The sequence below is a fragment of the Megalops cyprinoides genome, chromosome 10, assembly GCF_013368585.1.
Source record: "Megalops cyprinoides isolate fMegCyp1 chromosome 10, fMegCyp1.pri, whole genome shotgun sequence".
NCBI lineage: Eukaryota > Metazoa > Chordata > Actinopteri > Elopiformes > Megalopidae > Megalops > Megalops cyprinoides.
Genome location: NC_050592.1, coordinates 31,620,316 through 31,645,953, shown reverse-complemented (window position 1 = coordinate 31,645,953; position 25,638 = coordinate 31,620,316). Strand labels below are relative to the sequence as shown.

General features: G+C 49.8%; 1 protein-coding gene across 3 annotated transcripts in view; it reads right to left on the bottom strand.

The window, feature by feature from the left end:
* The window catches only part of LOC118784006 (vacuolar protein sorting-associated protein 13B-like), a 281,109-nt gene that overhangs the window by 197,076 nt on the left and 58,395 nt on the right, over positions 1–25,638 (bottom strand). For all 3 annotated transcript variants that reach the window (XM_036537972.1, XM_036537973.1, XM_036537971.1), the window contains exon 16: positions 14,102–14,286. In XM_036537972.1, coding sequence (XP_036393865.1) covers positions 14,102–14,286 — 185 coding nt within the window. The remainder of the gene's footprint in view (positions 1–14,101; positions 14,287–25,638) is intronic.

Here is a 25,638-nt window from a genome sequence, read left to right as displayed (position 1 = left end):
CGTGACAGCAGCAGCATGGCGTAGCTGACAGCAGCGTGTCTGGCTTGCCATTGCTGGTTTGATTTCCAGGTGGGCCGCTGCTGTTGTACAATGGAGCGAGGTGCTTAATCTGAAGTGCTTTAGAACACATCCAGCTGGATAATGTGTAAGCTATGCAAGCTGCTCAGGATGACGACTTCATCTAAGCCTACTACTACTTCACTACATACCTTTACTATTAAGATCAGCACCAAGCTGGAGCATATGTGTGACCCTTGTTCCGGTGGGTAAAGGGCGTGATTTTGTTTTACGCAAAGCCTTTCTGTCTTTTGTCAGCGCACAAACACACAGACACACACCTCCCCGTACCCCCCGACACCGCTCCACCAGCTGTGGGACGGGCCTCTCCGAGGCAGCACCCCCTGGAGCGGTTCCGCCATGCCCAGGTCTGGGCCCGCTGGCATCTGCGGCTGATAAATGGAGCGCTCGGCGGAGGGTGCAGGGCTAGAGTTACCACATCTGCCCCCAGGCCTCGCCGCTCGCAGACCCTCCATCATGTGCGCGCAACCTGTTGCGTTTGAAGTGACACCCTACCGCAGGGGGAGGAGCGACCCCCTCAGAACACGATACCCCACGCCGCCCGGCATAAGACACACCGCCGCGGATGGAAACCGGCGGAGAGTGTGACTTTGGGAAGGGGAAGTTCCCATCCATCTCACAGAGGATCTACGTGGGAAAGCAGGGCGAAGGCAGGAGGCTTCACTCTGCCAGCCTGCTAGCAATGCCTCGTGGGTAGATGGGCAGACCTCCCCTGTAATCACTGCCTCTGGAGGGGCATTCTGATTGGCCACGGCCCAACATCCACAAGCCACTTCCACAAAGCGGCTGCCATTATGGTTTCAGAGGCCGATGCCGAGCCGGCGCAGCGCGCCGAAATGAGCCGCTTTCCCAAGCGGCTCCGGTAACACATTTTAAACACAGCAACGGCTGGCTCTGTGACTCAGCCAGCTCGCAAGATATAATTTGCAAGCACTTTAGGCCACTGTGAAACTTCACAGGCACGCACGGAGGACGACTCAAACGGCAGTCAATGTAACCACACACATTTCAGAATTTTACCAGTAGTCAGTGGTGACTTTAATGACTAGGAGGAAGTCTCCAATGCAGAGCTCACTATTATTTCTCCTTACATGCGAGCAACGAAAAACCTAATCCCTCAGTTCAATTTTCCAGACAGGCTGCCACAATATGTTGGTCTCACACACACACTGTTATTTTCAGTTCAGATTTTACCACAAACACAGTTGTGTGCTGTGTACACATGCAGACATACCTCATACCTAATCTGTCAATAAACAATATAGCAACTATACATCAGTGGTCAGCCACAGGCCCTCAGATCAGAGCCCATGTAATCGCAATGGGTCCTCAGCTATCTGCAATCAAAGCTTCTGAACAAGGTGGCGCAGTTATACAGTTCCACTGATATAAAGAATACAGCTCCACATGCTGCTTTGTGCTGTAGGTATGAATCGCATTCGGATTCATACGGAAACAAAGGCATGTTTTCTTAAAAACAATGACCCATCATGCACCACTATAAACTGCCATGAAAAAGCTATATCCTGCATGTTTAACCCACTGAAAAAGAGAACTACCCTAGAATGTAGCTTCTAGTGGAACAGGTAACGGCTTGTTTGTGTGTTATCCCTGAGAGTGAGTGTGTGTGTGTGTGTGTGTGTGTGTGTGTGTGTGTGAGAACGCAGCATCGGCTGGCAGGGGTACACCTGCTGCCTGCCCCTTGTCAGTGGAATGTTTCCCACAGCTGTTTCACCCATAAAAGAGCGGCAGAGGGAGGGGGAAACTCATGGGGACAGAGAGGGTCGCCCCATTGCAGCACCCGGCACAGCCGCTGCCCTGCTCCTGTGCGTCCCGGGGCAGGTGTGCCGGGGCATAAACACACAGCCGGGGCGAGGGGGCATGGGGGGTGGGGGGGTTCAGGCACCTCATCAAACGCCCGGGGGCCGAAAGGGCCCGAGCCTCGGAGGGGAACACCGCGCCGCCGGGACGGGGCAGAGCGGGGCGGGCACATGCTGCATCCATTTTCCCGGACACGCTTCGGCGAAACAACGGCTCTTCAGCAGGGTCCTCCAGGTTTTTTTTTTTTATGGAACATCTGGCAACTTGAAAGCGGAGTTCCCACAACCCCCACGCCATGCCACACCACACCGCGCACCTTTTCCTTTTGCCACACATGGGAACCGCAGCGCTGTCACATTCCGGGGTGTTCTTTTGCGGACATGCTTAATGTTCACTTCGGCTTCAGCTCGCTAACTGCGGTTCCAGTGACAAGCCAAAAGGCAGACGGGGGTCAGCTTCATAGGGAAGACAAAACACAAGGAAACCTTCCAGCTGGACAGCCCACCTCCACAGCCATCACCTCACTCGCATCAGACACTGACCGGGTGTGCACTGCGCATGTCCAAGCTAACACTGTCGTTGGGGTTCATTTCTTAAGATTCATTCCAAGCCACTCTGACGTGAGCTGAAACCCCAGCGCTGCCTACGTGACTCGCAGCTCTGTTCCCAGCCCCCCTCGCGGGCACGCTCGCAGTGCGGCGGGCCGACCCCAGGGGCCCGCAGGGCGCTCTCTGGGTGGGATCCGACGCAGATCCGGGGGGGGGGGGGCGATGCGTAACAGGGCATCATTAGCAGCTCCTGGAGGTGCTGATGCAGCGTGGCGGGCGCGGCGCTGATCGCAGCCCCTGTTCCGCGCTGCTTCTGGATTACCACAATTAAAAGGCAGCATGCAGAAGCAATTTGGGCGACACTAATAGAACAGAGCGGCGGCTTCCCAGCAGGCTTGTAGGGGAGCGCGGCGGATTCCTCCGACCCCACTTGTGAGGACGCGCCCGGGCCCGGCGGTGAGATATGGCGCTGAAGCACCACAGCTCGACAGGGACTGGTTGCCAGACCTCGCTCGACGCTCCCCCTACCCCCGAACACATTTGGCTACCAACCGTGGAGGAGAAACAGTGGTGCTTTGAAGAGGCGGCCAGCGAATGCCACTGTGGTTCACCAAGAAAGGGATGCACAGCACATCAGACCACAGCTAATGAAATTAAACCGGCTCTCTCTCTCTCTCTCTCTCTGTCTGTCTCACACTCCTATTTCTGAAATATGTCCGGGATTAGGTCTTTTGGACGCGGAATAAATAAACGTTTTTCTCGTTTATTAATAATCCGGATATCGATATTTATTTCCCTCCTCCCTGGGGTCTGTGTGCGTCTGTGTGGCCCTCACCCTCCCCCGGGGGTGGGTTCTGGGCTGTCGAAGTTCAATGGAGGCAGCGCGGGGAAATTTACAACGCAGTGTGGAGCTATGTGCGTACTCGGCAGTATGCACCCCGAACGAGTGTGCGAAAGCCGCCCCGCATTTTTTGGGAATCCAAATCTGCAAATAACCCCCCCACCCCACCCCATGGACTCACTCAAAACCCTACGAGGGGATAAACACAAACAGATTTATTGTTGCTTTATTGATCTGAGAGTTTGAGGCTGTCTGCCCCCCACCCAACAAGCGTTTCATTAATGTCTCGTTTCACGCTTCGCAGACGCTCCTCTGTAGTCTGGCCATTTCGCCATGCTCCGTTTGTTGTCACCGTTCTCTCTGTCATCTGTATCTCCAGGGTACAGACTGCCAAAGCCTTACAACTAAATAAGAGGGAGGGAGAGGGGAGACGCAATGCTGATTTTACATGGCTGAGATAGATGGCATCTCACCACACGTCCAGACCTTGGAATGGCCATCTCATTCAGTGCACAGAGCTTCTGATAGTGAATTTCTGAATTTCATATATACAAAACACTATATACAGTATAGTGGTAAGAGAGAAGGGTTCGTAACCCAAAGGCTGCAGGGTTTGATTCCATCTTGGTGCTTTGGGCAACGTACTGAGTTGCCCCAGTAAATATGCAGCTGTATAAATGGATAAAATAACAAGAACTGTGACCTATGGAAGCCACTCTGGCGAAGAGTGTCTGCTGAGCAACTGAATGTAAATGTGAATATATTTATAACTCAGCACTGTCTACTTGCAGTTAGCAATTCGCTCATGACCACAAACCTATCCCGAGCGTCTTTTTAACGTATTACAAAATTCCTAATCCTCACGATTTGGTGCGTTTCCAGCCTTTTTGGAGAGAGGCATCTCTTTTAATCCGGCAGTCTCCCTTTGTTCCCAACACTGCGGTTCTTAATAAAACCATCTGTCGAAGCACAATGGCCCCGCTTGCGTTTCCAAAGCACTGCCTGCTGCCCGTACCCGCTTCACGCACATGTGAATCACTGAGGTTTTCGACACAGCTCAGCAAACGGACAAGCTCGCTTTGGGGGGGGGGGGGGTGAGAGATGGCCATCCCAACAGCAGCGGGGCAGGGCGCACGCAGTCGCTGTTCTTCCCGCTTCCTCTATTACAGCTCGCACCCCCGACTGCCCCCTCCCAGCCCAGGACCCAAGCGCTCCGAGCCGCACTGTCCCTGTTCCCCCCAGCATGCTTTGCGTCACGTCTCGTTTCGCGTGACGAAAGAAGGCTCCCCTGGAAGCCATATCCCGCAGCCTGTTTTTTTCCCCCTTAATCTTTTGTTCTCTCTCTTTGCGCCCGTTCCCTGACTTCTCCTCGGTATCGTCTTTCGGAGGGCCCGCGCCCGACGAGAGGAAATCGGCGGTGATTAATGGAGAGTGAAGGTGATAAATAAGCGGGCCCTCCGTGCCGTCAGCCGGCATCCTCCCCGGCGCGCGTGCGGCCCCGCGTCACAGTGAGCACCGGGGCGAGGGGGACGTGACGGCGGGCCGTTATTACCGCGAGCGCCAAGGCGAGGGGGGACACGCACAGCCCGTGCTGTCTGGATCGACTTAAAGCGCCATCACCCTCGTGGAGAGGGACGGCCGGCTGCGGCCCATTGAAGTTTTCATTGAAAAGAAATGGTTTCAAGTTCCCACAAGATTTATTTACCTATTGTCTCGCGCCGACACCGCACTCTTTTTTTTTCCCTCGTTCCGAAAAGGTCGCTCTTAAATGAAAAGCGGGGTTCGTTCCGTCCGCCCCCGGTGTCAACGCGCGGGGCAGACAAGCAGACGTGCATAAATTCTTCAAAAACCAATAAGATGCCTCTTCAAAGCGCGGCGGAGGCCCGAGCGAGAGGCAGCGCGGAGCTCCAGCAGACATCCTCGGGTTTTGATTAATCGCTTTTTTTCCTTGACTGACAATCAAGACAACCGCACACCACCACTGACTTTAAGACTTTCCTTTTCATTTTCTTTGTAAACTGAAAGGAATGAGTCTAAAAAGATGTACTCGGCGCTGGAGTGGCACTTGGCCGACCGCGGGTCTCCACCACCCGTAACAGCTGTCTTGTTAAACGCCGGTTTGAAATGAAAGGCCCCCCCCTCTTTCTGACATCAGATGTGATCGCCTGTTTGTAAATACACCAAGAACGACATGTACCAGCGCTAAAAGGCAAGCATCCCAACAAATGTCACCGACCTTAACAACAGCAGGGTGGTCACACAGCTAAATAATATTCCTGCAGGTTATCAGTTTTCTGCGGATCATAAAAGCGAACCGCGTAAGAACCAGAGCTGTGCGCGGTCAAGTGCACACCTCCACTGGCCTAAGTGCTCATCATAGCAGCCAGTACATTAAATCATTTCTTCCTCATCGCAAAGGAAATGATTACAATAGGTTTCCTCCAAACCCATGGATAGCACTCCCCACTAACCTGTTTTCAGTCCAACAAACGGACGGGGGGGGGCTGACAGGGAAGCACGCGGGAGACTTAACCTCCATGTAATGTAACCTCCACCTACACCTCTGATATCACCTCCGTCATCCCCGCAGCAGGTGTTGGGAAAAGGGCACCCCTCTGTCTCTGTCTGTGCCGGTCCTCACCGCCCCATGTGCAACGCCAGAGGAGGATTTGGGGATCGGCTGCAGTGGCCAAAGCTGCCGTCACCCGTGGAGCAGCGAGTCCACCGCAGCCCTCCTCCACAGCTTGAAGGTGAGCGCCAGCAGCTGCCTGTAGCCCAGCAGGGGAGGGGAGAGACTCGCCATCTCATAACCCAGACGGCATAAAATACACCACATTACAGGGATCGGCTTTCTCACATGACAGAGTAATATGAAAATCAACACTTTCCCTCCAATAACGCTGGGCCATTACCAACACTTTATGTGCCGGGTCAAGGCAGAAAAAGAAGAAGAAAACTACCAGAGCCACAGTGAGGGGTTTACGTCAGCTCCACGCTTCTGATTACTGGAGGATCAGAGGGAGAGCTGCAGTTCAGCAATGTGACTGCAATGAGGTATTCCTTTTTGCCTTGCTGTGCGAAAACGGTCGCCGAAACCGCCTGTAACTAGCTTCTAAACAATCCCATTTGTTTCAGTGCATCACAAAAAGCGGGGCACACTTAGAAAAACACTCGGAAAAGCAACGCTGCCATAACCTCGCCTGCGTTTTTCCCTTTACTTTTTCAGAGAGGACCCTGGACCGAGGGCCGCAAAACTTACAAAGACTGAGCATCTTTTCAATAATGATACCCTCGTGTATGGTCATGAGCGACTGCACACCTCCTGAACCGTTATCAGCATCCTGCCAGCAGGAAACCTGTGACAGTGTGGCCTCCTGCAAGCACGCTTGTAACCTGCCTTTACATGGTGCTGTGAAGGCAATGTGATACAGACACAAAGGAAGGAAAAACCTGACCCAAAATCCAATTAGGTGCCAAAAGGTGGGTTCAATAAAAAGAGAAACAATCCCTGTGTTTTCTGAAGCGCTCCTTACTGCTTAAAACCAACACGTCCTCCCACCCCGCGACCCTCACCTCCACTTCTCCGGGGCTGGCCCCGGTCCAGCACACCCCATCTGCGCACCTGAGAGCTCACGGTCACATATCAGTCACGCTAAAGATATGTCACAGCTCGTATATCAAATGGCAAGCATCCACACCAGGCAGCACCATCAGGTTAACCCTCTCCTCTCTGCACACCTCTGCCCCAAAGTCCACCATGCACAGCCATAGCGTAAGAACAAAAGAATTGACCCAGGACTACTAGTTATAGAATGTTTGTTTATGATCTGTGCATCCACACATTATTAACGTGTCTTATTATTGCGCTACAGAACGTACTTTAGCTTGTTCTGTTACAGTACAGTTCAGTAATATTACCGCCCAGGAGCGTAAGGCTCTGCAGAGTGCGTAATGCATCCAGGGTAGTAAGTGCCAGTCTATCAACTATCTAAAAAGAAGCTTATTACCCAGCACAGTGCACTTCCTGATCAAAGCGACTTTAGCCTACACCTTAACATGAAGCACGAGCATGTTACATGTGCCTATTTACATGACATTAGTCATTTAGCAGACACTCTCTCCCAGAGCGCCTTACATATTTTTTACATTTTCACAGCTGGATATTTACTGAAGCAATTCTGGGATAAGTACCTTACCCAAAGGATAAGTACCTTAGCCATACAGCAGCAGCGCCCTAGCGGAGAAGCGAACATGCAACCTTTCGGTTACAAGCCCTGCTCCTTACCGCTATGCTACACTGCCGCTATTAGCGCTTTATGTCACGTTTGTGCCTTTGTCTTTTTTTCTTGTGCTTGCATTACACTCCCAAATTCCAATGTGGGTATTACACACATACAAATGGTGAATAAAGCTGAACTGAACTGATTATCAGTGACATTCCCCAACGTCGCAAGACACTGCACAGAGCAGGGCGCTCAAACGGGACAGGTCAGGCTGCGACTGTCCCGAGCGAGACTTCCACCTTCCGTCACTTCCCCCAGGGCCGAATTAAAAGGGAAAAACAATCAAGCAGGCATTTCCACCCTGGAAGCGTTTGAAAGGGGGAAAGCGGCCCGAACCATAGATCTTTTATAATGAGTTGTCTGCGGCTTTTTATTTCTGGTGGATCTTTGAGTCGTCTCAGCGCTTTTATAGCCATGTCACAGATGAAAGTCTGAACCGAAGCAAACTAATTTCTTCTGATCAAGGACACAAAGCAAACCACCCCCCAACTCCCATCAGGCGCTGTTCCGGCTCGGGGAAGAAATATTAATTAAATCAAACTCGCCTGAAATTATATTCGCTGAAGCCGCAACCACAGTGTCATTCTGAGTTTGTCAACAGGCCACGCCAGAATTTTTTTTTTCCCCCCCTTTTACCATCTGTGCGTTTAAGAGTTCTTGGTGGAACATCACTTCATGTTGAGTTATATGTCTTTTAAAATTAAAACGCTTTGGCATTATTTTTTATGCCCTTGAAGGGATTGTGTGAATGAATCAAAGCATGATAAAGCTATCATCGGTGAAGAAAGTAACCAGCAAAAGAAAAATACCAATATGCTGTATCCCAGCTCCCTGTCTCAACAGCTTCTGCCCCCTCCCAGCGCCCTGCTTTGCTCTACGCCCCAGCCCCGCCCTGCTCCACGCCCCAGCCCAGGCCCCGGCGCAGTGTCTCTGGCTTGCAGAGGCCCGGCCTGCACCGGCTCGCTCCCCCTGCTGAATGTGTGGGAGGTCAGCGCTCTGCAGGGCTGAGGTTAGCGGTTGCCTGGAGTAGCAGAGGGCAGGATTTGCGGGCTCCCTGCTCAACCACACTGGCTGGCTGCTGCCCTGGAGAGTGGAGAGAGGGGAGAGAGTAAAAGAGGAGAGAGGGAGAGAGAAGGAGAGAGGGAGAGAGGGAGAGAAGGAGAGAGGACAGAGGCAGTGAAAGAGGAAAGAAGGAGAGAGGAAGGGAAGAAAAAGAGGAGAGAGATGAGAGGGAGGAGTGAGAAAAATGATGAAGGAAAGGAGAACAGAGGGAGACAGATAGACAAGGAGAGGAAGAGGAAAGGAAGGGTGGATATGAGAGAGGAAAGAAGAAAGAGGAGAGAGGAAAGATGAAGACAGATATGGGATGAGCGAGAAAGACGCAGAGAGGAATAAAAAGGAAGAAAACCGAGAGGAGAAGAGGGAGAGGAAATGAGCAAAGAAAAGACAGAAACGAAAGTGAGTGAGAGAGGAGTGGAAGGGGAAGAGTGGAGAGAGAGAAAGATGGAGAGAGAGAAAAGACAGGACAGAAGTAAAAGGGACAGAGGAAGAGCAGAAGAAAAAGAAAAAGATAACAGAGGGAGAGAGGGCAAGAAAGAGGTAAAGGATGGGGAAAGAGAGAGAGGGAGAGAGAGGAGGAAGGGGAGAGAAGGCGAAGGCTTTTGGATGTCCTCTGTTGTTATAACTGGTTTCTGCTCCTGCAGCTGGACTTGGCTGGGCTGGCCCTGAGGACGGCAGAGACTCTGCTCAGAGCGCCTTCCAGCCAGCCTAACGCATCCCCTCTGATTCCTACTCTGCTTTCACTAGCCTACTGAGGGCGTAAATTCTCACACACTTTTCTGCAGCTTTCACTGGGTAAAGAAAATGCTCTCACTCAAGCCTATCAAGCACAATACTAATGCTGAAAGCAGTTAGCGCCATTAACCCAACATCCTCCAACTGCTGAAATGTGCTGTTCCATTGTGTTTCAGAGATGGGCATCTCATGGGCAGGTACAATAGTCCTCTACAACATCTCTGGTTTACACTCACAATGAAAGCTAGCTAAGTATGGTAGGATCACAGCAGCCACTGCTACAAAAAAAATCTTATTTCACGATAATTATTTAAAACTGTTGTGAAATTCACATACTGTACACCAATAACACGTAATTGCGGCTGATGTTGTAATGTATTAAACAGGGTTTTACGTCCAGGGTACCATGTGGAATGAATCTGCTCCGTCACAATAATCATTAACAATTTTCAGATCATCATTCAATTGAGTAAATGTGAACAAATTTATTCGGTCGAGAGCGAGCGTCTTTAAATCAACGCCACATGTGATGAGGCATTTCTGCCATTCTGGTGCAATTAAGCGGGGGCGCATGGCAGACACCAGCCACTCCTGTGCTCCATAAACCGGGGCAGGGAAAACCAGCCTGGAGGACCGACCGCTGGAAACACTGAGCAACGCTCCACCGCTAACGACCGATCAACGCTGTGACCACCGACAAAACAGGCAATGCTGGAACCACTGAGCCAATCAACACTGTGGCCACCAGGCAAACAGGCAAGAGAGGAACCACTGAGCGAGTCAACACTGTGACCACCAGGCAAAAAGACAAGAGAGGAACCACTGAGCGAGTCAATGCTGTGACCACCAGGCAAACAGGCGAGAGAGGAACCACTGAGCGAGTCAATGCTGTGACCACCAGGCAAAAAGACAAGAGAGGAACCACTGAGTGAGTCAATGCTGTGACCACCAGGCAAAAAGACAAGAGAGGAACCACTGAGTGAGTCAATGCTGTGACCACCAGGCAAAAAGACAAGAGAGGAACCACTGAGCGAGTCAATGCTGTGACAACCAGGCAAAAAGACAAGAGAGGAACCACTGAGTGAGTCAATGCTGTGACCACCAGGCAAACAGGCAAGAGAGGAACCACTGAGCGAGTCAATGCTGTGACCATCAGGCAAACAGGCAAGAGAGGAACCACTGAACGAGTCAACCCTGAAGCATGCAACAGAGCTCTGGAACCACCTGGCAAGTGGTCAACACAGGAACTGTGAAGGAGAACCCTCACCCATTCCCCAAATACAGATTTTATAATTATTGGTTTACTTGTTGCATTAACTGTTAAATGCATGTTTAAATGTTTAATTGAGGATCCTTTGTTTTCCACTTTTCACAATTAACAAACTCATTTACAATCAACTTTATTTATAATCAGTTAACCACTGGTTAGCAAGCCACACCTGCCATTTAACATGTCTGTGAGTAAATACTGTTGTGTGGCTGCATGGCCGCAGTTTAGCTGTGTCTGCATTCTAGCTGGCTTTTTTCTGTTTTGTGCTAATTTTTTGAATAAAATTATTTGTTTTGAAAATTTTGCTCCTTCTGTGTTTTTTGTGAGAAGCATTGCCCACCTATAGAAAATATATTAAGAATATATTTTAATTTACCTAGATTTACATTGCATTTTATGTGTTTTAATTCAATCAAATACTTAAAATATGGTAAGTGTTTCTGTGTTTCTGTTTTGCATTAATATATTTTAAATGTATTTGCAATATATTCTATTCCAATATATTTTATTTCTGTTTGGGAAGCTTCTTTACAGGATCTACTGAGCAAATCAACACTGTAAAAACTTGGAAAATAGTCAACACAGGAACCACTGAGCCATAGTCAATCACGACCAATTATCAACACTAGAACTGCCAAGCAGCAGAGCGGCCAAACAACGCAGAATCCCTGTGCAGTCAGCACTGCAACCACCAAGCACCAGTCAGAAAGAGGCCGGGTTTCCATGACAATTTGAGGATAATCTAACCTCAAATCAATTCACCTTCAGATAACAACACTTCTCCAATTTTCAATGAGAAATTTGGACAACAAACAAGTAATACCAAATGACCCTCAAAATGTTCAGTGTTTTAAAGACACAAGGAGCAGAGCACTTGAGACACAGGGGTTCTCAAAGGCTTTCAACAGGCATACACTGGATAAGGGAGAAAATCGGTGGCAGTATTAACTTATCATACTTACTACTGGGCTCTACAAAATCTACTAAATTCAGTATTTGGGGAAATAGAACTGACAGCTGCCCAAACGTTCCTTGCTGACAAAATAATGATTCCTCCACTTAATCAAATTTCTGTTCCACCAACAAAAAAGAAAATTCATTTCACTTCCAAATGCCTGGTGGAAATACAGAGGTCCTATTTTTGAGTTCTCTGAGACTTTGAGCCGAAGTAGATCAAAAAGTGAAAACGTTAATGTCTATTTACGCACAGCTCAAATCCCTACTCATACCCCTGGGCTCCCTTTCCCTAATCAAACTGTCACTGAAAAATAAGCAGAGGTATTACGAGCGCTAGGCTAACGCTTGGGTTTCGGCGAGCGGCCGCAAGTCTTTTTTTATCGCCCTCCACAGATGAAAGCACGGGGGTGAAACTTTCCAGCTTTTGCTCCTTTTTATTTTGAGAAACACTTAACGGTCTGTCAGTACCTCGAGATTAAAACCGGCCTTTCTCTCAATAGGAAATTTCCCTCTCAGGAAAGTATGAAATAATCTTTCCAAGCCCCGAGCAGGCGAAGGACGTGCACCACACTCTTGCTATCAGCTCTGCTGCGATATGAAACACCTTCCTCTATTGAGCGCCGGACTTCTGAGGGAGATGGTGGACCAAAATGATGTTTCAAAGGCTCGGGCTTCCCTTTTTCCATGTGTCAGTTTAAGGACTGAGGTCGGCCGAACGATCATAGAGGAACACCTATATCTGTTCGTAGGGAGCACACCTCCAGGTTATTATTTTAAATGTGTATCTGGTTAGAGCTCAGAATTCATTGCATTCTTTTTCTTGGTGAGAATCCTCCCTGGGGAAAGTGTTTAGCTGGACAGAGTGAGCACACAGGTCAATAGCTGTGTATAAAGGCTTGGTATATTTAATCAAACCCTAGGGTTTTCATCTCTGAGAGAACCCAGGCCTTTTACATCTCGTGATAATACAGCAACATCAACAGTGTGGAAATACAGGCTTTCCACTGAGAGCGGTTTTACAATCCCTGGCCTGATAGCAGCTCAGCCTTAGCGGTTAACATTCATTCAGCTCAATATAGTCCCCACATTTAACAATCAATGGCTTTAAAGACTGTAAAATAAAGAAGGCCAATCTCAGTGCGGTGCTGCCCGGGGTGAGCACGCTGGGTTTGTGGGCTCGGCCCCCTCGGAGGGAACGGCACCAGGAGATCGGGCCAGATCCCGTCACGACGTTACAGTGCGGACACAACCACAGGAACCAAAAGTATTCAGCAAAGGTTTATTACCCAGGCCTCAGCCCGGAATACACCCCCCCACCAGGCTCAGGGGACCTACCACTGCACACTGATGAACACAAGCACAGTTGACTTCAAGAAATATAAATATATATATTTTTACTGTTCTCTCGGCCATGTCTTAAATCCCATGTATAGTTCAGTGGAACTTACCAGCCACCCCCAAACCACCTCCGCACCCCCCTTCCCCCCAAACCTGCTGAGCACAGAGACCAGATGTGCGAACGTTTCTGAATGTTGCTATTCTCGGGCCACTCCGCAGCCAGAAAAAAAAGGCAAAATGAGGGGAATATTTGACTTCTCTCCACGGGAGAGCCATTTAATAATTTGGCGGTTTGTGTGCGCCTAAAGGTAGCTTGGCTGGGCCCATGTTGACGGCATAACCAACAACATGATCCTAATGAGTTGGAAAATCCTGGGTCCCCTCCGCCCCCCCAGGAGGGCCTTGCCAGATGCTACCGTCATGAGAAAGCTACTGTTTTATTGAATTTAGCCTTTTACAGCCTAAAATTTATTATTCGCCCATTAAGGTATCCTAGAAGACATGGAGCGTAAAATAGTTTGGGAGTTAATTTTCGGCAAGGCTGCAGGTCCTCTACCTCACACTTGGCGGGTCCGCAGGGGACTGTTGTTCTAGGTGTCTGTGTTCGCAGCGGGCCTGCTAGCAATTTCCCCCCGCCCTCGCCACCACGGTAACTTGCTCCGGGAGCACTCCGACAGGAACGGAACTGGGCCCAAAAAGCGCAGTAAAACTTCAGTTTGTAAAACGCAACCTGTTCCATTCTGCATGAATTACAACAGGGTTGGGGGGGGAAAGTACGGTTTAACTGACATCGAGTTAGACCGGCACAGGGCTGAACGCACGCAGATGACTGCTGGCGTGCAAGACGGACTTAAAGCGACCGTGACCGCCACTTTACTGGGAACCAGCCGTCCAACTCCCAGGGGCGGTGACGGGCAAGTGGCTAAGACTGGACGGTGACCCTGTAGCAAACAGGTACACATGTATACTGCTACACATGAATACATAGTCAGAGCAGCACTGGGTACAAACATGCTTCCCCCCACACCTCTTTACCCCTTTATGTCTGTGGGCACTGACCATTTAACATGAAATGAAAGTGGACGAAAAGAAAATGAAGGCAGAGAGGGAGGGACGGAGGGAGGGGAAAAAAAGGAGTGAGGGGAGAGCAGGACTTCCAATAAAACGTTACCTGACGCTTTGTAGACCTCGTTGAGCAGAGCTTCATTGACCCCTGGGGAGGCTCCGTTTCCCAGGTTGTGGGTCCAGCTCTGGCAGATGGCTTGCAGCAGGAGTGTCTGGGCCCTGGTGGCTTGTATCGTGAAGTGGGGGAGTTCAAAAATGCACTCTGTGATGGGAACAAAAGACCTCTTGGTCCTGTGCAAGACGGAAAGAGGAAGAGGGAGAGGGGGAGAGAGGGAGAGAGCTTTAGCCAGAGGTGAACACACACCGAGGGCCCGCTTTCACTGAGCAGCCCGATATGGACGATGGAACAGTTGAAACAGAGCTGTTACGGCTACAGTGCCAGCAAACCTCACAGGGAATGCAGCATTAGCTAGCAAATGAGGAAGAGGACACCTTAACAATACACAACACACTGTAAAACGGCCTTCTGACACGGTCTGTTTAAAATACTCAGGAATTTTCATCGGCCTTCAGGACGCAGTCCTGAAACTTGGGGGGTAAGGAAGTGATTTATGTGCAGCGATACACGGCGCAGAAACCCGACCCTGAAAAGAAGCACGGGACATTTGACATTACATCTACGCTTCTTCCCCTGTCTGTGCGCTGCCTAGCAGTGCCTGCCGAGCACAGCGATGGACCCGAAATCCAATATTCGATGACAAGGGGCGAGGAGCAGCTTGGACAGAGTCCTCCTGGCGCTGTCAGTTAGCATCTCCGCGAACCACATACTCATTAATCTTTCACTCGTACCCCATGATGCAACTGGCACCCGGGCGCCAAATCACAGCCCGGGCCCAGGCTATGCCCACTTTATCACGGCGCTCAGCGAGGCAGGGGATCCCTCACAGGAGCCGCGCCGCAGGTTTGGAATGGAATGCCAGTGCGAACACTGGGGAGGACATTGGTTTTTGGTGTCGGGGATGATGGAGACGTCCCACTGCCCCACGCTGAGACCTCGCCCCTGTACCCGCTCACTCAAGCACCCTGCCCGCAGCCCTCGCTGGAAAAAAAAAAAACCCAAGGCTCCCGCCTCAAATGCTACAAACTTTTCTTCCAATCATTTTTCTCCCTCTCCTGAAGGGTTCTGGGCCGGCTCTGGACTGGCACTCCGAGCCAGGCGCCACACGTCGAGTGTTTGTTTAATGGCAGATCGTCATGGCAGCACAGAGCAGTGCATTTAAATAGAAACATTACTAATTTCCCCAAGTGTGGGGAGACACATCGAAACGAGCGTGGCTGTTCAGCTGATTGCCCATCGGTTCTGTTCCACTCTTAGCGTGAGGAATGCCCCCGCCCGCCCGCGGCTCTGCAAGCATTTAACTCCTGCTTTCTTCTCCCCTTCGGTGCTTTTCTCCCCCTGGGTGGTTTGGCGGGTGACGTTAGCGATCGGACGGCCAGCGAATCGTTTCTAATAGCTCCCCCTGAGCGAGTCTCTGGCAGCCTCTGAAACATGGAAGCACAGCTCCGGGCTTGGAGGTCCAAAGGCCTCCCCTTTAAATGCCAGCTAACTGGTTTATCACCTGATTGAACTAATCACTTTGATTGGATGAGTTCGACCTTTTGTCCACACTTGAGAGCCTGAAGTCATAAAGGGACCTATAAAAGCCTACTGGACCTCAGATCTCCACAACTGGAGAGGCGTATCCAAGCTTTGACCAGTCCCTTAACACTCAGTGCTGTGGTGATCACCTAGTGCACATTTGAACATTTAAAGGGTAACTTCACAGTCACATTTGTTCTTCCTAATAGCAAATATGAACTACCTTGAAAACATTTCCCTATTGCAGGGCAATACTCCTACAGATCCCAAAATGCCTTGCTTCTGGTCAGTGTCAACTTGTAAATTGCATAGTTTCTCATAAAATCATGTTGGTCCCTTGAACATATGAAACTGTAGATGTCGATATAGTCTACTCTTGTAAGATAAGATGGTCTGTACCTTTCTGTGCTGAATCGAAAAGCATGTCTATTTTAGCACTGTGCAGGCCTCATGCTAACCAGCTGATACCATGACACCAGTTCCACAGTGCATTCTGGGAAGACATTCAGGAACAAAATGTAATGGAGTGTGCTTTGATGGAGTGACGGACTGTACTTTGTTTCAACCTAAATTTAAGAAAGCCCAACATTTCAATAAAAGCATTAAATGGAGTAAATGTTTCAGGACAGCCACCTGTACATGCTTTGAAGAGCCATATGGAGATTGGAAAAAGAGCCAACGTGTTGCAGGGAGTTATAAATCAAATGTCCATTCATCACCAATACATTAGAGAGGGGGAATGTCACATGCTGTCAGAGCATGGAAAAACTGTGGATGGAAATGGAGCTTTCTTAGCTGAAAAAGCCCTTCCTTTCCAATATGCATACCTGTGTGTACTAATGTGTATATTGTAACCTGTGTATTGTGTATACAATCTAGTTACTCCCTAAACTTCTGCTTCTGCCCTTCGTAAGAGTCAATACAGGAAAAAGGCTAAATCAAAAGGTTTATCATCAGTGTAACTGCCAAAAACCGACACTTGCACAGGGTTTGTTAGTATATTCTCGAAACTCACAACTGCTGACCTAGTTTGCATCCGAGCTTGTTTACCGAAATCAGAGCGTCGCTTCATCTCGCATTCGTCACCCGAGACAAAGGAATGGAATAACTGGTGAGGACCGGCAACAACAGCATTCCACATGCAGCGCAAATGTGTTTTAAAAGCCACTTCAATGGGAACTGGCAAGGGATGAAAGTTGGTTTGATTGCACAAGCGTTTACAACATTCAAGAGTGCCGTTGTGTGCGCATGCGGTCCTCTAAAACGTTTAATTATGCACCTGTAGAAATTATTTACGTTCAAATGCCCTGCTAATAGCAACTTAAAATGCTGGCTAATCAAAACCATTACTGCCATTACATTGTTTTGCAGAGGCTAAATTTGGAAACGGCTGAAAGCGCTTGGGTTATTAAATCCCGTGTACACATATGCGTGCTTCTGACAGTTTTGGAAAGGTAAACGAGGCTGGTTTTCTCTGTTTTTTGTGCAGTCTGTTTGTTGAACTTTGGTAGATGCTAGCTGCACTGAGTCTGTGTGAGACGTTATACATATCCACAGTAAGTGCTTAAGTCAGTAAGTCACCACGGTAGAGAAAATCAAAGCCCAGAGCAGCGCTGCCAGACTCCGTCAGGATTAAAAGGAAATAAAATTAGTCGAGAGGCTAGAAAAATTAGGTGTTTCGCTTTCGGTAATGAAACGTGTTTTCCTGAGGAGCCGTTTTAAGCGGCGGGTTTTAATTTCCCGGACGTTCCCCTGTCGATAACGGGAATGAATGGCGGCTGTGTGAGCCAGGGGCACGGGGCTGGCATGTGTCCCCGTGCCCGGATCTCCGCTGGGGCGGTGTGGCACACTCTCAGGGCGAGCCGGGAGCGAAATAACCGGTTCCGGCTGCCGTGCCCAGTCAGAGAGCCGCCACGGCGGTGCCCACTTCAATCCACGGGGCTCGGGAGCCCGCTCATTTGAGGATTATAACTCAAGCGGCGCGATTTGTACCGTTTTCGGAGAGGAGGAAAAAGAAAGCTCTTGGCCCCGGGACATGCCTCTCTGACTTTTTCTCCCTTTTTTGAAGTTTGGTCCCATTTGCGCGCCCGCGTCTCTTAACGATCAGCCGCTCTGACCTTTCTCTGCTATTTTTAGCCGTGACGGGAGCACTGTTGCCGCGCATTTACGACTGAGAGCGGGGGTCTTAACTCCCAGGCTGTTCTGGGATCAGCTTGAAGCGCTGCCTCTAGAGTGACCACAGCGGCAATCAGGGGAGGTTGGCGAAGGAGGACTCGCCAGCCACAGCAATTGTGTCTCCTTTTTTTTTTAACAACCTGTAACTTTAGAATAATTAGGAAAGAAGTAGTTACAGCTACTAAAGGCCCGTTTCGCCCTGAACATCTGTGAAGCTGCAGGGAGAGAGGGGGGAGATGGAGACTGCAAACTCGCAGGTCGTACATTATTCTCCCGGGGAAAATAATTCCTAACATAACCAGCAGAACAAGAGTCTCATTAAAAAAGCAGCTTGGAGGGACTCCAGTGCAAACTCAGGGAAGGGAGAGCTGGCAGGTCGCTGCTTTGTACTCGTGTGGACAAAAATAAATTTGTCTTAATTAAAGGGCGCTTGAAAGTATAACGTTCCGGTTAGAGTGTAAAACTGGTGGAAAAACTGGCAGCAGGGGCTGGAGCTTTTTTCTGCAGTCGAAACCTGCACACGATTTAGAAAAAAAAGGGATCACACTATCCGGACGAAAGGCTGCTCAGCTCTGTATGTGTGCACGAGTGTGTGTGTGTGTTTGCAGTTGTGTATGCGTGTGTGTGTGTGTGTGTGTGTGTGTGTGTGCGCATGGGAGTGGGCGTTGGCACAGCAGCAGATGGGCGCTAAAGGTGGCGGACCCATGCTCGGCTCTGGCCATGTGCAGACCCGGGGAAACAGCCGTTCATTCTTTTAAAATCAACACCTTCTCCCCGATTGAAAGAATATCGCGGGGAGCAGCTGGCCCTAATGGTTTACATAGAGTCCCCGAATGCGAGCTTGGAACCTGCAGGCAGTTTCCAGTATGTTCACTTTTGTTATTACTCATATCCTGTACAGTACAAAAACCATTCGCTCATTTTTTCCAAAATAATGCGGACAGGCTCGAGGTAAAGGGGGTATTGGAGGGGGGGCGTTGGTGGGGGGTGGGAGGGCGCAGCCTGGACACGCAAGGCATTCACCTGACACTAGCTCTGGCAGACGGTCAAGGTGACCTGCAGGTGTCCCTGGGTTAAGAGTGTGTGGATAAACTCAAAGAGTTGACCCCTTCTGTTCAAACTCTCCCGCTCCATCCTGGACTTTGTGAGGGTGTGTCTGTGTATGTGTGTTTGCGGGGTGTGTGTCGCGGTATCAGCTGATGTGCATACAAATACAGCAAGTCTCAGACATGGGCATCCATTCAATCAGGTAAAAATGCCCCCTCCCAAAAACGAAAACGGATGCTTTCCAATGCTAACTGTGTAGAGTGCACGTTTATCTGCATTTTTCTGGCATTCAATGGCAAGGTTAAAGAATAGCTGCTGCAGCCCTTTCTCTTCCCTTTCTCTCCTTATCTCAGCATATTTACAAAGCACACATCAATGTAAATCTAATCCGTTACTCCTGACATATTACTCTCATAGATCACAACAGATGACCTGTCCCAGATTGACAGATATGAGTGATGGCTAGGGGCCTCTATAAATCATTTATCCCAACACTGTCCACTCCCTAATTAGCCATTTAAAAAGCACCTTGCAAATCTTCACCATTGTTTCACTATCAGCACACTCAGGTGGTTTTCAGATAACGTAATCTGTTTCAGAAAACAAGTCTTTAAACAAGCATTTTAAAGGATTTAGGATCTGCATACCGCACAACCACCTCCGAACCCTCCACCTGTTGAGACCTGGCATTCTCAGAGGTCACTGACCCCGCCCCGCACCAGTTCCAGTTCCCTCCGCCATTTGCCGCCTCTTGGAGCTGCACGGTTCGGCCAATGAATTTCCCCCGACGCGTGAGCGACAACATGCTAAAGCGGTTTTATACTGTACAGTCAGAAGTGTTTTCCAATTCACATAAAACTCCGACCCTCGCCACACTCTATGCTTTGTTAAAACAAACCGGGGCAGTATATTAAACCGTAAAACAAAATTGCTTCTGTTCTTAAGACTAATTTGCCAAAGACGTGGTGCTCCATATGTTCCCCCGTGGCAATATAACCCAGGATTACACACCTGCTGGTAATAACGGTCAAAGAGGAGAGGTCACAGAGCAGACTGCTCAGGTTCCTCACGTCATAAGCGATGGACAAACAAAGAGGCCGGAGGCATTAAGGATTTTTACGCATGGTGTCCTGTGGGCCTCGTCTCAGAGGGAAATGTATCGTTAACCCTTTCTTTACGGGTGGGAGGAACAGCACGCAGCCACTACCTCAGATGAGAGGTAGGAAAATGGAGGCAGTCGTTCTTTAAGGTCCGCTGTGCTCAGTGACCACCCTCGCTCCCCCCCAAAGGGTCCTCAGAGAGAATATTCCCGACATTTCTGCATGACTTCAAAAACAAAGACCGGGGCATTATGGTTTGGAACATCAAACTTTTCAAGTGCAAAAAAGAAAAACATGAAGGCCATGAATTTGGACATTTGTTTTGGTTCCCGTGTATCATTTCTGGCTGTAATGCAAAAGCCAATGGAATATAAGCACATCCAAGTGACTGGGACAGCTTGAACTGAATCTGTTTACACTGGAGGAGCCAGGTTCTCCCTTCCACCTGCTTCCAGCACAAGCCCAGCTCCTTCTCCCTCTCATCAACACCACTACACTTGGGAGTGAGTGAAGGGCCTTGAATGGATGTGTATGGAGGACCTGCAGGTGGGGGCTGGTGGGGGGGGGAGCAGGGGGGGTTTGCGGGGAGCGGGGTGTGAAGAGCATGCATTCCTCAGTCATCACTGCTCCACTAGCCTGCCAGTTCAAAGACACCCCCCCTCTCCAGGGGGGTTCACCAGGGCTGGCCTCCCCTCTCAGGAGAGAGCTTCATTTACACGGGGATTACCAAAAGAAACCTTTTAATCGGGGCCCTGCAGACAGCTGCGGCGGCGCTCCAGCACCAGAAAAACACGAGCCGCGCTGGAACCCCAAGGCACAAGGACAGCGCGGTGAGGATGGCGTGGCGGGGACCGGGCTGCCGCCATCTTTACGCCATCTCACGTCACACCTTCACCCCGCGTTGGCCGCGTTTTTTAAAACAGCCGGCTGCGGCTCAGACTGTTTAGACTCTGTTATTCTGCCGCTATGACGCCGTCTGAGCCTCGTTGTCACGGCGGCGGCAGCTTTTCCAGCCCATAATGAGGCTGTGGTGTGAGCTCTGGTGCAGTCTCTGGCCCTCGGGGCGTTGAGCGGGAGGGTCCGTCAGACGCGACAACGTAACGGCGTGCCCAGGGAGCGAGCGAGTAAACACACTGCCTCTCTCCTCTACCTACCACTGTCTCGCCACATTCCCCCAGCCCACAAACGAATGATCAACGGCTCCCCATGACCTCAGCTCCCATCTTAAGTATTTACCGACAAGTGTTGGTTGCTTTTTGTGAGTGCTCTGATGCTAAAAAACCCATTTTTTCCCTCTGGAAATTTCTTGTTCATTTGTTATGACCCGTCATGCTCAAAATTAGACTTGGGTTTCAGTTTTAGCCTGTGCGACATTCAACATAAAAAAACTACAACTTGACACAGCTAGAGGAAACGGACACAGAGCTTTTGTTTCATTGCTGGTTAACTTGCAGTGCAATGACCATTAATAAATGTAGGGACTGGAAGTCACAAACACAGGTTCAGAAAATGTGTCCTTTTAATTTCCTGTTCGGTAAAATTTTAGTGTCCGCCACTCTGATTATGTTTCAGCCGTTCTGGAGTTGTTACATTTATGGGGAGCCCTTCGCTGACCACCGCACTCATCAGCTTGCATGAGGTGAGTGAGATGTGGTACTGTTAACACTCCTGGTACATTACGCAAACGGATGAAGCCACAACAGACGGAGAGCATATTCTGCCATGGGCTGGAAGGAGCCGGCCAGCGCGCTCGGGACAGGCCTGGCACCGAGCGGCTCGCCTCTCCGCTGGCACACCCAGGGCTGCGGCACACTGAGGGAACATGCTCAGACGTTCAGAACCGAAGCGTCCACCGGCGGCCACCAAGCCTCTTACCCGGTGACTTAATTTCCTTCTGTGATGTTTCTCAATACACCCATTGATCCATGTCACCTATAAAATAAAAGCTGCCTCGCACCAGATGTAGCCGCACAACCTTGCCACAAGTTTTACGGCCTCACAGTTTAACGGCCTACGGCATGTGGCACACTGTACGCGCTCCCCTGATCAGCATTGTCAGCTGTGGAGCGGAACATGACATCACCGGGCAGCGCACCTACAGTGCTGACGAACGCCCGCTCACCAAGTTCTCCCTGTTCTGCGGGAATGGCTTTGCCGTTCCTTCTGTCTATTTAAAATAAAAAGAAAGTAAGACATCGCAGGACGCCCCAGCGTCCCCTCGCGGGGATCCTCTGCGCCTCCACTCCTCCCTCGCCAGAGTGGATGCTGCACATCTGTCACTGACTCCTCTAATAAGAAGCCTATCACGGCTTTCATCTCCCTTTCTAGGTCAACACAATTTGGCAAATACGTCCCGCTAATTAGAAACCACTGCAACGCAAAGATCGCAGGCCGGGCCGTGCCAGCTCCAAGCGCTCGGCCTGAAGTTCCCTTCCTTCCACACAGATCTTTTATTAGCTCAATGAGATCAATAGGCCCGTTCGTTCATTCAATAATTTCACCCATGTGTGGCGCATGGAAGCGCTCCACCACAGAATAAACACTTTTATATTAAGCAAAATATACTTTGCGACTGGTGTCTTGTAAAGAGTAAAATGAAAATGATTTCCTTTGAGTCATCGCTAATGGGCTTACATTAATTAAGGATATGAACGTGCCAAATGAAAGGAAAAAGCGAAATGACCGTTTCTTATTAACGTCGTAATTACGTGCCACGTTTGGCTGCCCAGCCTTCAGCCGCACTGAGGACTATGGGTCTGGAGAGGGGAACGTGTCAGACTGACTACCAGATCTCCACCTCCGCCCAGACTCCCTTTTTCCTATTGGAGGAGCTCGGTGTCATGTGACCCTTTGCCCTGCTGAGCGACACAAACCAGGAGCGCCGGAAGTGGACCAACCAGAGACGAGTGAGGAAACATACTGTCTTGCTTCAAATATGTTTAATGTTTCACAATCATCATAAATAAAACAGTGAAAATGTACGCTGCCATGCCAGACTTACACATAAATCCCCCTCTATCTTTTAATATTGCTCTAAATCTATCAAAGCAGGACTCCAAAGCACAAAACGGATACATTCGACAACCTAAAGTGTCTGTTAAACAGGTCTATAATTCATACTGAATATATATTTAGGCTTCTTTGCCAATGAAGTACAGACAGTAAAGATAAGAGCCAAGCACATGAAACCAATCTGAAACCTCAGAACCATCATTACATATTTTCTGTTCAGCGCAAACACAAAAAAATGCCCACTGTCATTAACGGTTGGATTATAATAAAAGGAACTCCCAAGAAACACAGTTGCAACTCCACGCTCATGAATAAATTAGCCATCAGGAGGGGAAAAAACGTCTGGCTGCAGTTCACAAAAAACAACGGCGCACAAAAGTTTTTCAGCGTTAAATCATGGCCCGTGTGAGGTCGGCCCACGTGAGGTCAGTCCAGTGCAACGGCGGGCATTGCTGTCAGGTGCCGTTGCCATGGGAAACATTGGGGGGGGGGGGGGGGGGGGGTGAGCGTTGTGATCAATGCAGGTGGCACCTTTTTTTTTTCTTTTACGGGGACTGGTTTTAAGCGGGATGGCGGGTTTAACAGCCAGACCAATTGGGGCTCTCGGTAGGGTCCCTGTGAAGCCGGCCGCCCCGTACACTGCCTTTCATTAAGCCTAAGTGGAGCCTGATGCCTTTCAGCTGCGCGCCCTAATTCACTGCGAGCGAAAGTTCATTTAACGGGACTCTGGCTTTTTTTCACATACTGAGAAGTTAATTGGAGGTGGGGATGGTGGGGGGCTCTGTTCAGTGTAGACCACTTGCTGCCTCGGTGTTGAAATTCATCCCCTATAAGGGAGGTGGTATTTATGTCGTAATAAAACGATCTCGAAGCCAGAGATGGACCGTGAGCGCAATGTACTTTTTGGACAAAGGAATCCATATGGCAATCTGCAGATCTTTTTTTCCCATTATTCCCTGTTTTCCCCCTCTCTGCACTTTCCTGGATAATAAGCCATCCTGACAAACCGGGAGAAGGGAGCCATTTGTATCTGCTCGATTTCCACTGCTTTGATTTTAATGAGTTCTTAAGAGCCTCTGCTTAAACCAACAAAATATCTCAGAGCACCATCCGTCACTGACAAGAGATGAGGCGAGTTTACTGTTTAACAATAGCAAACGCTCACCAGAGTTACATATTAGCAGCACCAGCACCGACGCCCGATTGCTCTTCTCTGGGGGGGAAGAACAGCCCCAGCAGGCTGTTTTATTTATCCCAGCTGGGTAGACACACAACTGTTACTCCCATTGAAGGCTCAGACAAGGTCACGCACTCACCAGGTAGGCTCTGGGAGCGCAGTGGTGGTAAAGAGCTTTGGTACTGTGTTTGTGGGCCACGACCCACGGCGAATACCAGAACAGTCCTCGCCCGTGATGCCAACTCCTCTCAGGGAGAGTGTAGTCGGCACAGGGGTCTGAAGTGCTTAATCACACAGTACACGCTACCGCCCCGCACTGGTCACCACACAGTGACATCACCCTCTCCCTGTTTCTCCCCTGCCAATCACGCGCTCCGCTCTGCTCCCAGAAGGGGATCACTTTATACCCTGCACTATCTTGGTAATGGAAAAGCTGATACTAAAATTTACATAACAAAGCTACCAAAGACTGACACTATGATTCGGGAGAAGTCTGCTGGCAGGCCTCCGCCCCTCCCCACACACCCCTCCCCTCTCCTCTTGATTCCGGGGCTGAGGAACCGCATATTTCGCCTAAAAGAACATGACATCTTTGAGGGGGGTTACATCATTTCTGAAAGGCTCCCAAAACAAACACAAATAAATTAAATTAAACACTACCACCTGGTGGCGTTTCTGTTTACCCAGCGAGCGGCTGTCACTCTCGCCGGGCCTCCATCTCAGGTTCAGGAGCGGGCAGGCCGCGAGCCCTCGTCAGCCCGGCCTCGCCGTCAGTCTCCCGACGACGGCCCGTCACGTCCTATTAATGACCGCCTGAGAGGAGCCACGCCTGCAGCTGGGGGGGGGGGTGCGCGTGGAAGGCCCAGAAACCCTCCGCCAGGATGTGGGGGCCCAATACAAAGGCGCAAAAGACGGAGGAAGAAGTGAAACTACGAGTTCTCGCGTCGCAACCTTTCACAATAACAGAAGCTGATTATTATCTGAAGAGGGGGATTAGCTCTGGAAGGGAAGGCATCTGAGAGATGGCCTCGGAGGCTGTCAAAGTGTCGGAAGCCAGGCTTAGCTGCCTGAGAGAGAACAAAAAGGCCAATATGGAAAAAAGGGGCATGGACTCTCGCTACCTGGGACACGGTGACCAAAATCCTTTGAAGCAGAAACTCTGTGTTTGTGTACGTAGCGTACAAAGCATGAGTAGCACAGTATCTGCCTGAGCCTGTCAACGCTGCTCCAATAATGAGCCCTCTATCTGTTTCCTTACAGAGGTATGCAGGCTATTCAAAATATGCTTCTTTCATGACAGAAAGACTTCACTTGTGCTTTGTGGTTATTACATTTAATGGGGACACTCTGAAATAATAGAAGTTTTTTTTTAAAAAAAAGCCACTGCTGATGTTGATTGCCTGAGATGAGGAGGAAAAATAACATCCTTTTGGCATGTGACTCGCATGTTTTAAGAGGGAGACAGACGTTCTCCACAGGGCGAATGCTCGGCG